At 52.2% G+C, this 12,859-nt stretch overlaps 1 protein-coding gene across 2 annotated transcripts in view; it reads left to right on the top strand.

Annotated features, from left to right (window-relative positions):
* The window catches only part of IGFBP2 (insulin like growth factor binding protein 2), a 110,202-nt gene extending 103,661 nt beyond the window's left edge, over nucleotides 1-6,541 (top strand). Inside the window, exon 4 of one of the 2 annotated variants that reach the window (XM_073304996.1) lies at nucleotides 3,616-6,541. In XM_073304996.1, the coding sequence (XP_073161097.1) occupies nucleotides 3,616-3,783 (168 nt within the window). In that variant the 3' untranslated portion in view covers nucleotides 3,784-6,541. The other variant, XM_073304997.1, reaches the window with a different exon arrangement.
* Nucleotides 6,542-12,859: the final 6,318 nt, after the last annotated feature.

Genomic DNA, 12,859 nt, shown 5'->3' with positions numbered 1-12,859 from the left:
CTGAAGTGAACAAGTGAGCTTTACACCCTAGCCTGTAGGTCAATAAACTGTCAGCACTATCATACCAACAGGCAAAGCAAATTCCATAGCCAGACACCCTCTGTAGAGAATGCCTTGTCCCCACAAGGTCAGATCTAGCCACTGTTCGGGAGAGCATCCAGACATGCCAAACCCATGAAAAAATGGTGAAATTTGGCTTGTTTTTGGCTTAATTGGCTTGTGAGTTGCTTGTTGGCTTGTTTTTGGCTTGTAGCTTGTAGCTTTTTTTTTTTTTTTTTGGATTGGCTCCCGGCAAGCAGGGGCAATGGGGGGAGAGAGAGAGTCAGGGGTGCCCAGTGGGCCCACCACAGTCCCAGACTGCATGCCGGGGGGATCTAGTCACATAGAGCGTTGGAGATTGGCTTGTTTTGGCCTTGTTTTGAAATGGGATTAACTTGATTTTTGGCTTATTCTGAAAGTCGGGGGGCTTATTTACTGCGGGAAAGTTGGCAACTGAGAGAGCATCCCATCTAATCTCAACTGCCATGATGGCGCATTGGGAAGAGCGGTGTCTCTCATGCCGTCAGGATCCAGATCATATAGGACTTTGGACTGCACCTGGATGTGCATGCCATTCCCTCAGTGGCCTCTGTATTATCAATACCTAGGAGATGCCTTAAGGAGACATGTCCCAGTGCTTGATCATTCACTTTCCCTTAGGCACTCCCTTGCTGAGCTGGGGTCTGGACTGACCACTGTGGATATGAACATGACAGAAGGGTGTGGTGGCTCTGAGGTAATCTCAACTCCTTGCCCTTGGGGCTATGAAGCGGCACATGGCCCAGCTGGATTTCCAGGGCTGTAATTATCTTGGAATGACCACACCCCATCGACCTGGCTAATTCGCCTGAAACGGATTATCTGTCTGAAGGAATCTAGGCTGGAATAAGCCCTATGCAGTACAGGTTTCACTTGCATTGGGAAGAAAAAGCCTCTCTAAAAAGTGGATTTCTGAGAGGAGACCATGCCCGAGAAATGGCGGGGGGGGGAGGGGGGCTTTGCACTAAAGGACAAACAGCTAGATACTGGAAATAGCAGCGAATCCTTCCCCAGAACTCCCTAGTGAAGAGAGAACTGTGAGACAGGCCAGCTGCTGCATTCTGGCCTCCTCTGTGCTTGGAGCTGCCAGGGGACCAGCCCGCTGGGGAACGTTTCACTTCTCGTCCAATCTGGGCTGATCCTGCTGTCATTGATTTTTAATGGGAGTTGAGAGCACTCAGCCCTGGTTGGAGACTCTCCGCTCCTTGCAGGACGGAGCCCTAATTAGGTCTGATCCTACCTCAGTAAAGTCAATGGGGGCTTTGCTCTTGGTGTCAGTGGGTGCTGGAGCAACCTGTAGAAAGGTCCTCAGCTGAGCTGTGGGCCTCTGAGCCTGCTCTCGGAGGCAAAAGGGTGATGATACCCCAGGCTCATGGCCCCCGGCCCTGCTTGGAACTTTCCCATCGTCTGAACAAAGTACTGGCCCAAGTAACCTATTCTTCCTATTTCCTGACTGAGTGCATCTCCCACTGATACTCCTGGGGACTGGCTGGAGATGGGAAGGGTAGGGGCAGTGTGAGAGCTGTAACTTCCGAAAAGAGAGGGCACAATATAGACAGGGGAGGATAATTAACGAAGCTTCTGCATGTGCTGTCCATCACCATGGGCATTTTAACAAGGCCTAAGGGTGCGATTTTTCATCTGCACTCAGCATTGGCCTAACATAGCTCTTAGTGCAGTTCCACTGACTTCAATGAAAGCAGAGTTTGGTTGGAGTGCGGTTTTCAATCGCACTCCATGTTATCCTAAGACCTACCTGGGCAGCCCTTCCTCATCTGAACATTGCAGCCCCATGGACTCCAGGAAGGGTCCTATCATGAGAGTAAGGGCTGCTGGATTGGGCCCTGAGTCCCTGCAGGATGTTCACTGTAAATGCCCATAAGCCCTCTTGCTGCTGTGTGGCGAGGAGGGCATGCGCAATACCATCCAAAGAGTAGGCACAAAACCCCAGCCCATGCCCTTTCAATGGCGAAGGGTTAGTCTTGTGGTTAGGCCTGGTCTCAGGACACTTAAGTTCCAATCCTGGATCTGCCACAGATGAGCTGTGTGGCCCTCGGTAAGTCCCTACCTCTCTCTGGGCCTCAGTTTCCCCATCAGTAGACCTAACTCCCGGGGACAACAAAAGGCTCTTTTAATTATTGTTTGTTAAGTGCTTTGAGATCTTTGGTGGGGAAGGACAGCATGTTGTTGTTACTGCTGTTGCAGAGCTTGTCTGGGAGACTTTAGCTCTCGCTGGGAGCTTTTCGTCCCCGAGCCTGGAGCACTGCTCATGGCTGTCCTTGGGTTCCATCTGGCCCAGCAGTCCAAGGTCACCTTGCACTTTCCTTCCATCTGTGTTTCCAGAGCCAAGTGCCCTGGGGTCAGCTCCTTTTTGTTTGCTGCCCTGAGTCTGGAAACCTAATTGCCAACAAAAGCAGTTCCAGTCCCTCCTGTGTCCCAGCACTCAGGACCGGGGTGCCTGGAAGGGGTCTCGCATGAGGGACTCCCTTTGTTTTCCTGAATGGCTCGTGCTTTGTCCCTCAGTCCAGCTGCAGAAAGTGGCTCCGGTTCAACTTTAAAGTGTACACAGGCTCCAAGTCTTTCTGACTGAACCTCTGCCGTATATATTGACAGCGCCGGTCACCATAGGCGCCTCGTGCTGCGGGGGTGCTGCCATGCAGGGCAGGGCCTGGGCCTGGGCCTGCTGCCCAGGGCCCTCTCCAGGCAGGGGCAGGGAGCCAGAGAGTTGCAGGAGCAGAGAAATATTCCCTCTTCTGCACTAAGACGCTGGGGCTGTAAGCTCCCCATGAGGCCTAGTGCAGCTGCTAAGGGCATTGGGCCCCACAGGGTGCTACTCGCTGCTGCAGGAGAATTGGCACTAAGCTGTTGCAACCAGGAGAGGGAGTGTCCCTTTGCAGGGTGTCACCCTACTGCTTGGCCCTCCAGAAGTCTCAGGGGGATGTGGGTGGCAGTGGCTCACACTGAGAAAGGATCCAGACAGGGATGTTTTGCCCTGTCTGCTCTGTGTAGACGCTAAAGATCTCATGCTCCTTTTAGTAAGAGCAGGGTTTGCTTGGTGCCCTTGGCCGGTGCTTATTCACCAGTGTGCAGTGTTATGGCTGCCGTTCTCCACCCCCGAGGTGGTTGCGTTGCAGTATGTGTGTGTGTGTTCAGGCCCAAAGCATCTTGGGCTCTTTCAGAAGGAAAGATATTATAGTAAAGACAGAGATGGGCCTGAACAAAACACTCCCCTCTCCAAGCACACCCCAGGCTCCAAGCATGGCCCTGTAGCAGCTCGGTCATGGGTCAACGTGTCAGATTGGTTCCAAGCTTCTCCTCACTGGGAGGAGTCGGGATCCAGGCTGCAAACCTCAGTGTTAATTATTATTAGTGTAAGAAGCGAAGGAGTCTGTATCCGTTTCTTACCAGGCTTCTGATTTCATTCTTCAGCTGGAGGCCAGTTCTCCGACATGTGGGCTCTGAAGCTATTTGCTGTTCAGTGTCTTTTCCACCCGGTAACCATGTCCATCTCGCCCCTCTTCCCCCCCCTCTCCCCAGTGCAAGATGTCTGTGAATGGTCAGCGAGGAGAGTGCTGGTGTGTGAATCCCATCACTGGGAAAGTGATCCAGGGAGCGCCTACCATCCGCGGAGACCCTGAGTGCCACCTCTTCTACACGGCCCATGAACAGGAGGAGCAGGGAGCACATGCCCTGCGCACGCAGTAGATGGATGTGTTCCTGCTCACTGGAGACAGCTCAGCCTGGCCCCGGTGCTGGATTTTACATGGGTTTCAGCAAGTCTATTTATGTCCTGGAAAAGACTGGCTTTGTGTTTTGCCTGTGGCCCTCTTCTCTTGCCTTCAGCCTGCTGGGGAAGGACCGGGGTGCAGGGTGGTTTGCAAGGGGGGAAGGAGCAGAAATTGCTTTTCTTTGGTCTTTCGTGTAAAGTCAATGAGAGACAAAGCTTTGTCTTCTGTCAGCTCTGCCCTATGGCAGCGTACTAAGCATCCACGTGCTTCCAGAGTCCCCCTCGGCCCACTTAGCCCCACCACTGCAAAGCGATAGCATAGTGCAAGGAAAACACAGCTTACGCGGGAGGCCCAGGTGAAAACCAAGCAGCCCTGTTGAATGTAGAGTCCTGAGCCCCCCGGGTGTCTCCAAAGAGCCTAAGTGATAATGCTCAAAACAAGATGAATGAAAATCTTTGCCCCCCCAAGACCAAAGAATGTAAATAATACGCATCACCTCCTGCTCAAGTCCTGTCAACCTGTCCCTATTGCCAAGCTGCTCTTTCGGTTTGTCATGAAGCGGGTTGTGGTGGTGGGGTAGGAAAGGAGGGGAATTCCCAGCTGGATCACGCCAGTGTGCAGCTCCCATCCCCCTCCTCCAGGGAGGCAATGGAGAGAGAAAGGAATTGAGACTGTACAGCCAGCCCCATGCATTGCACTTGAGGCCACCTCCCCAGAGATGCTGAGCACTTTCAGTTCTCATAGACTTCCCTGAGAGTGGATAGTTCTCAGTATCTCTATAACCTAAATCTTAACAATCCAGTCCCGCAATCTCCTGGGCAATAGGAGCCTTGCTGATAAGGTGGTAATTAAGGGCCTGATCCTGAGAGACGCTGACCACCTGCAATTTAATTTAATTGCAGGTGCTCAGTATTTCACAGGATCGGGCCCTACATTTTTTTAATTGAAGGAGCAAGAATTAAATTGCAGAGAGAGGAGGGCTCTTGCAGATTTAGGGTAACAATCCAGGGAGTGTCTGTCTCTCTCCCCCTCTTTTTCTAAATAGCAAAAACCCATCTAAAACCCACACTTCCAAGTGGCTGCCAACGTCCCTCATATGTTGCCGGGGGCATCAGCCATTCAGCACACACCTTTTGTAAGTAAAGTGCAGTATATAGAGAGTGCTTTGGAAAGCCCCGCCACACTCCCTTCCCTGCGTGCGCACGCACACGCTCACACTCTGTGTCTGTCTCTCTCTCTGTCTCTCTCATAGATTTAATAAACACAATTCCAGGAACTGTTGGTGATGTTGTACTGGAAGATCAGTTCCCAGGAACAGATGATGTCTCTCTACCGTTACTTTACACATTGATTTGTTTCTGTATGAAACACACACAAGCTGAGAATAAGCCATGAGATTTTCTTTTCATACCTGTGACATTTGCAGGACAATTACTAGGTCCTTACACTTAGAGTAATCGTTGGATTTAAAAAAAAATATATTCAAAGAGGAAGATCAGACATCTCCACCGCTTCCTTGTGTCGAACTCCTCTGAGTAACTTGTACAGCAGCTTGCATGTGGAAGTTGGTTCATTTCTAAGGTGGTGATTAGTTGAAAGGAAAGGAATGGGATTTAAAAGATAGGGCAAAGCACGTGGACTGCCCATGGGGAGTTTGGAGCCAACAATGGCTCTGCCGGACAGGCATGCTGAAGATGGACAAGTGCTTTGGAAGAGCTTTCAGGTGGCAGAATGTCTGCTCATGGGGAAACGTGGAGCAGCTCAATGGGGAAGCAGCCTAAGGCGTAAAAGAGCCACCATCCACTGATGCATCTGAGTCATTTTGAGGAGCTGCTGCGTTATCTTGTGTGCATCATGTGCTGCCCATAGAAGTGGGAGAGGGGTTAAAGCTGCACAAAATTGTGACCAGCTGAAATGAAAGGAGGGCGTGTGAACTGACCTTCACTGTGCCGAACCATGTAACACACCTCTGGGCTTAGGCTTTCTGTCCACTTCCTTGCTGTATAGTAGTTGAACTGAAACCGTACTTGGTAAATCCAAGAACACCATCCTGGGGTAGGAAGTGAGACCAGGCTTAACATTTGTTCTTTTGCTCTGTGAATATTTGCTGCTCCATTTAATGTACTTTCTTGTGATCTAGTTTGTAGTTAGTTACCAGTGCCTTCAGTTGGTAAATATCACCTGCACTTGAACACACACACACACAAAGATGATCTTAGTTACCAATAACAACTGCAGACTCTTCTTAAATGCAGATGCTGAGCTGTAACGGACAAAAGAAGCATCAAGGGGGAGGGCGAAATCACACCCAGGTTTAGCGTTGTTAATATGAACAGAAAAAAAATTCTGGAAGGGATCAAAATGTCACATGGAAACAGCATGGGCGCTGCTCTCTGAAATTAAACCCCCAGCTCACCCATCTGTGAGATGAAGTGTGAAGGAGATTAAAAAGGGTGGGGTAGGAGTCATCTCTTGTGTATGTTGTGTGGGTGTGTGTGTGTGGGTGCGTGTGCGCACTCGCGCAAAACCTAGTCATTGTAAAAATCGGTGCTACCTGATTTCTGTTAACATCAAAGGGGAGGTGGTTCTGCTTTTCACATAAACCTCGGGAGCATCTGGTCTCGTCTGCAGTTTGTACCTTTTGGTTTGTTTAGAAATCATGATGCTTTTTTCTTTCTCTTTTGGAAAAGCTGAACTGCGTAAAGTTGGAATAAATTAAATGGGATGCCAGAAAAGTGTCATCTTTTTTTCCCCATCCGTTCATAGATCACATGTGTGTGCCTGGTGCATCACACACAAATGCTGGCCCGTAAACACGAGGCAACGGGCAGCAAGGAGACAGTGGCCATTTATTATTATTATTGGTCCCATTTGTATAGGGTGAGAACAGAGCGATACGTTAGCCAGCCTGCCCACTGCATTTATTCAGTGCTCATGGCTTATACCAGTTATGCTCTCATTTTGAATAAAGATAAGTCTTTGGCCCGCCTAGTTGCAAAGAAGATCTTCCATGTATGAGCCACGTATAACCCAAAGCAGGGAGGCTGTTGAGGGCCTGAAACGATAGCTCTGAGCAGTGTGAGCCCTCCTGCCACCCCAGCTTTCACTGAGAGGTTAACTCCGAAGTGGGCGGGTGGAATTTTAAATGGCAGCATTTGTTCAGTGATCATTGTAGCAGACAGACTGGGGAGGAAAGGAGGTGTGAAGGCTAGGAGGGATGGGAGTTGCAGGGACGGAAATACAGACCCAAAGGAAGGAAGAAAGAAATACAGGAAAAATAGAGGAGGCTGGGGAAGGAAGAGAACAGGGCAGAAGCTGAGATTGTCTTGGTCACAGCTAAGGACAACCACCTGTATTTCCCCTCAGTGGCCCAGCACGAACACCCATTCATGCTTCCAGCTCCCCAGCATTGCCTGTCTGCACAGTTCCCTGCCTTCGTTGTGTTATTCCTAGCAAAGCCCAAATGCCCAAGGACACCTGTTTGCTTTCTCTTCAGAGCTGGTTAACAAGTGTGATTGCTACGGTTATTGGTTCCCACACAGCACTTCCTATGCAAGCCTACTTTATTCTTATGGGAAAAGCATTAGAGAGGAAACATCTTAAAACAATAAAAGAACTTACACACATGCTAATGAGCTAACCAGAGTTAACCCCAACCCTGGCATGGATTCTGGCAGGAGCAGTCCTTCAGACCCCTACCCCGGGGGAGATTCCTTGTGGTTATATGTTCAGCAGGGGACTGGACTAGAAGACTTCTCGAGGTCCCTTCCAGTCCTGCACTTCTCTGATTCTATCACAGCTTCAGCTCAGAGCAAGCCCCAGTCTTATGGGGGCTCAGTAGGTCCAGTCTTTCCAACCCTACCCTAATAGTTGGAGGAGCGCTCCATGGCTCATGGTTCTTGTCCAATTGTTGGATCGGGAAGAAGACCCTGAGCTAGTTTAAAACCAGGCTATTTGCCCAAAAGCCCTTTCTTTGTCTATTGGTCCCTGGTGAATCCAGTTTGAACTAGCGTGTCCACCTCTCGAGGGGGTTGGGTTCAAAGGGTTGGTAACGGAAGAACTATATGAGCATTCTCCCTCCCTACTAGAGGAAGTACGTACATGACCCCAATAACACACATCCAATTGCAATTTTAATGCAAAAAACCCCCAAAGGTATTAACCCTAATTCAATAAGGTTTAGCTTAATTCCCAGTAAAGTTGATCTTCATTCCCCAAGGATATTACAGGCCTGAAGAAGAGCTCTGTGTGAGCTCAAAAGCTTGTCTCTCTTACCAGCAAAAGTTGGTCCAATAAAGGATATTACCTCACCCACCTTGTCTCTCCAATATCCAGGATAACACGACTACAATGCCGCTGCGTATTACAGGATATTGGCTGTCCGTCACAGTGCTGGCCTGTTTTCTAATGAACGATGCGGAATGTGACAACCAAGATGCTGAACAAATAATAGTGATACCAGCCTAAAGTTCGTTTGCTCCGTGAAGGCCCCGTGCTCCCAGGGGTTGCTATGTGCCAGCCTCCTGTTGAACATCAGTGGGCTATCCGCTGCCATTCATGGAGGCCTAAGCGTCTCCCATATCATTAGAAATGGAAGCTGCCCTGTCCTCTGCTGCTTTAAAGGAGCAATCCCGCTTAAAAGAGAGACTCTTTTGCCCCTGAAACCATCTCTTTGGTTATTAATTGTCTTTGATGTCCAAGGGAGTTTTGGGTGTTCAGCGCCTCAGGATCAGGGCCACTACATATTATTTGCCGAGCACCCCAGTTCTGCTTACATAAGACACCATGACTATCCAGGCCCACACCAGAGTCATCAGCGGGGATCAAACTTTGGCCCTTTAGAACAAGCCTCTAATGAGCACAGTAGCTCCGGCACAGCTAAGTAAGGAGCAGATTGGTAGCCTCATTGTGGCTGGCCAATTGCAGGGTCTGTGATGCAGACCCTAAACCAGTGGTTCTCAACCTATTTACCATTGTGGGCCGCACAGGCAGCCCACAATGTGTTATGTGGGCCGCATCCAATACTACATGCATGGCCCTGAGGATGTCACATGGGTCGCAGCTGCGTGCTGATTGGGCTGCAAGAGGCCCACGGGCCGCAGGCTGAGAACAAACTGCCCTGAACCAATGCATTGTACTGGAGAGTTTGTAGAACAAAGCAGACACTGGCAATCTGAAATAACAAATAGTCCCGGTTTAACAGGGATTTTGCCAGATGGTACCATGCCATGTCAGGAACCAACTAGTTATTACACTACTTAGTCCCGCCTTGCGTGCAGGGGACTGGACTAGATGACCTAGTGAGATCCCTTCCAGCCCTATGATTCTGTGTGCTGACTGAGGTTTCACAGTGTGTTCCAGGCGAGGCTGGGATATGCGCTAGAAGAGGGTCAAAGACAGTTTATCCCCACTCCCAAATTTACGGTGGTTGGCAAAGCAGGTGAGTGTAGGTGACCCACTCGTTTCCAGCTCAGGCAACGTTTGACAACGTGGGGAAGGTGGGGTTTGGTCAATAATATGTGACTCTTAAAGGCTGATTCTGGGAGCTGTCCCACTGACGTCAGAGGGAGTGGGAGCAGACTCAGATAAAGGGCGTTGCAACAGGACTCTGCCTTAATGCTTGGGTCAGAGATACTCTCTGAACCCTGATGGAGTGAGGCCACAATCCAGTGGGTGGCGTACACTCACCGGAGATGTTACTTATTCAGTGATGCCCGAGTACAGATTTTTGCAAATCAGCCTCAGCCCTGCCAGTATATGGCTGGTGCCTGCGCAGGGCTGTCAGCCACTGGTAATTTCTCATTCCGTTTGGTGGGATCACCCACGGCATAGACGGGGCTTAACCTATCGTTTTGTTCCTCATTGTCTTCTGGACTTCAGCAGAGCGGGTCAGTGGCTAGGGCGCCAGGCATGGGTTCAATCCCTGTTCTGTCGCACACATCCTGGCAAGACATAGTCTCTCTGTGCCTCAGTGTGCCATCTGTGAAATGGGGCTACGAGCCAGCCTGTCGCTCACCGGGGTGGTGGGACGCTAAATGCATAAAGGTGGTGCGTGCTCAGCTACTTCAGTAATGGGTCCCATATATTTGCAAGTGCCAGCCAGCCTGCCTTGAGCAAAGATGGCCACTGCCTCCCCTTGTTTTCCAGGGGGCTGAAGCTGGCCTGCCCTGAAGGAAAATAATAGCGGCTCCCCGTGAGGGGCAGGCAGAGGCCAGGGGAATGTAAAGAGGCCAGGAATGAGCCTGTGGGCCAGCAGGTTTGGGGGTGGGAGCTTGGGAGCAGGACAGGGAAGGTGTCAGGGAATGTGGGGGACAGGAAGCAGGCCGACTGAGGGGGTGCAGGGGACGGTGGGGGGAGGCAGAGATGGAGCCAGTGGCACCAATTAGTGGGGTGTGGGGGATGAATGCCCCTTGTGCAAAGGTCCCTAGGCCACATAGCCAGGCAGGGGGCTGTGGCCTGACCACTTTTAAGCAGGGGTCCCGCACTAAATCCGTATAGCAGCTACCGGCGTGGGCCCGAGCATCGCTCCGGCTGGTGGGTCCCAACGCCTTTGAAATGTGTGGCCAGGCCAAACCATGCTGGGCCCTGGCACCCGGGGGGCCTGTTCCTGTACAGCGAAGAGCCAGGGAGTCCAGCCAGAATTCGACTCCTGGCACCGATCCGAGGAGGGGCAATGAGCAGGGAATGTAGGGGGCAGGAGACTGTGGGAAACATGGAGAGAGTGGGGCAGTTGCTAGGGATGGGTATAGCAATGGCTGGCAGGGCAGCCACCCCTCACCCCCACCACAGGGATGGGGGCAGTGGCTTCCCCACAAGGTGTTAAGGAATGAGGAAGTGTCAAAGAGCAGTGAGAGTGAAAAAATCTCATGATTTGGGGGAGTCCTGACGCATGAGTTTTGACTGCTCAGGCCTGGTGACACTGCACACATAAACGTACGCACACACACGTGCATGTACACACTCCCCCCCCCCCCCCATGCACACATGTATCAGCTCTCTATAGGGCATTTACAAATGGAAATACAGCCTGGCCCAATAACCAAGGGAGGGAGGAGGGCATGGAAAACACGAGCCCTCCCAGACCTGAGGAAAAAGGAACGAAGCTCGCTCTGAGCATCAGCCCCAGCCTTTCTTTGACCTCTGCGGCTGCATCAGTCCCTAATGTGCTAATAGCCCAGCTGGCTCTGGTTGCCAAGGGCCGTGGTGGGATGCTGCGGGGCACAGCCGCCCCGCTCCCTGTCTGGGCCATTGCACATTGGCTCCACTCTGGGCTGCCTGTGTTATGGAGGCCCCCTAAACAAAGGAGAGGTGTGTGTGGCTGGGGGTCATCAGGCAGCTGCGGGGGGAATGGGCTGGCGACATCTGCAGGGTCAGTGGTGGGACGAGACCTGGGTGGGTCCCTGATGGCTTTAAGGACCCAAAAAGCCAGAGCCGGCTAGTCAGGGCTGTATGAAGCGTGGCCGTACGGGTCATTGTCACCCTTCAGCACCTATAAACCTTACCGGCCCGCCTTTGCTTTGTGCAGGTGGGTTCAGCACCCCTCTGCCCAGGTGTGGTGGACAGGGGAAGGGAGGAGAGGGGCTGGAAATTGGGTTGTCACACGACTTCTTTTAAGGAGAAAAGCAATACCGGCGAAAGGAGCCTGGCCCAGCGAGTCTGCTGAGCCACAGACCAGGGCCAGCGCCACACGGGAGTGAGCGAGACCACCCTGTGCTGGAGGGCTGATGAGGAGCAAGCCAATGGCCAAGGGGCATGTGCTTGACGGGTCAGCCCCGAGAGCTGGCCTCATCCCTGAAGCCCAAGGGAGAGGGAGAGACAAAGCCAGTTGCCGGCTGCACCCTGCTCCCCTCCATCCTGCTGCACCAAGGGGGCACCACCCTGCCCCGGGGGGGGGGGGGGGCATACATCCTGCTGCAGGGGCGCCCGGTGGGCCTGCTCGCTGCTGTGCAATGCTACCTTGGGACTAGTGTCCATGGGCCTTGGGACTAGTGCCCACGGGCCTGGGCGTGCGGCCGAGTTACAGCGCCACACCACCACCCCCCGGTGGCAGAGATTCAGTACTGCAGCCTCCCATCCCCATCGCGGAGGGGAAACGAACAACTCGGGCTGCTGTTTCTTCTTTGCGTCTGGCCATGTCTTGTTCTTGTCTGGCCACGCGTGGCTGCTGGAAGGGCTGCATTCTGCGGCCGCTGCGGCGACGCCCTTTCAGCGAGCACACAGCACGAACAGGTGGTGCGGTTTGACCCCCCCCACGGGCAATCCAGCCGGCGGGCCATAAATATGGTTTGCAGCCCACACCACCCCCAAAAGCTGTGTAAAGACCAGACTGTCACAGCAACCGCGTCCTTGGAAAGGCATGATTATTCCCTGCATGTGTGCAGTGTGACGTAGTCTGTTTTAAATGGCACTTTCAGTAAGGACTCACCCTTTTGGATCTTTAGAATATGCTCTTGCTTGGGTGTCCTCCCTGAGCCGGGCTGCAGCTGCAAACCATGGGAGGAGGGGCTGGTCCTTTAGCCTGCACATATAGTCAGGGCATCGGGCTGGGGCTGCGGGGTGTGTGTGGGACCTCACAAAACTCTGCCTAACTCGGTGAGGCAAGGCTGTGCCTTATCTAAGCGGTCTGGCGGCAGTGCACAAGGACTTTAGTCCCTTCCGTGTGTGGCCAGACACATTGACCTTCGGTGACACTGGCCTGATCTGATGCCATGTTTTTCATCCTGTTAGGATAAGGTGTCTCTCCTCTCAGCCTCATCACTGGAGTACGTTAAAACTGGCCTGGCCCAAGCACTGGAGCGGAGTACAATCCTGCACTCCCCTCAGTTCCCTTGGACTCGGCCACAGGCCCAGAACTCCTGGGATCTAAGCCCTAACACAGACTTTGGCTAGCTCCATTAGCCACGCTGTGCCTGAGTTTCTCCTTTGGTAAACTGGGGCGTGTGATTCTGCCCGTCCTCGCCAGAGGATTTGGTCCTTGCAGTTTGTGAAGGGCTGTGGAGACATAAAGGCTCAGGGGGCCTTATCAGGATGAGCAGAGATTGTTACGAGGAGCT

The sequence above is a fragment of the Lepidochelys kempii genome, chromosome 11 (assembly GCF_965140265.1).
Source record: "Lepidochelys kempii isolate rLepKem1 chromosome 11, rLepKem1.hap2, whole genome shotgun sequence".
In the NCBI taxonomy this organism is placed as follows: domain Eukaryota; kingdom Metazoa; phylum Chordata; order Testudines; family Cheloniidae; genus Lepidochelys; species Lepidochelys kempii.
This window is presented reverse-complemented; position numbering and strand designations above follow the sequence as displayed.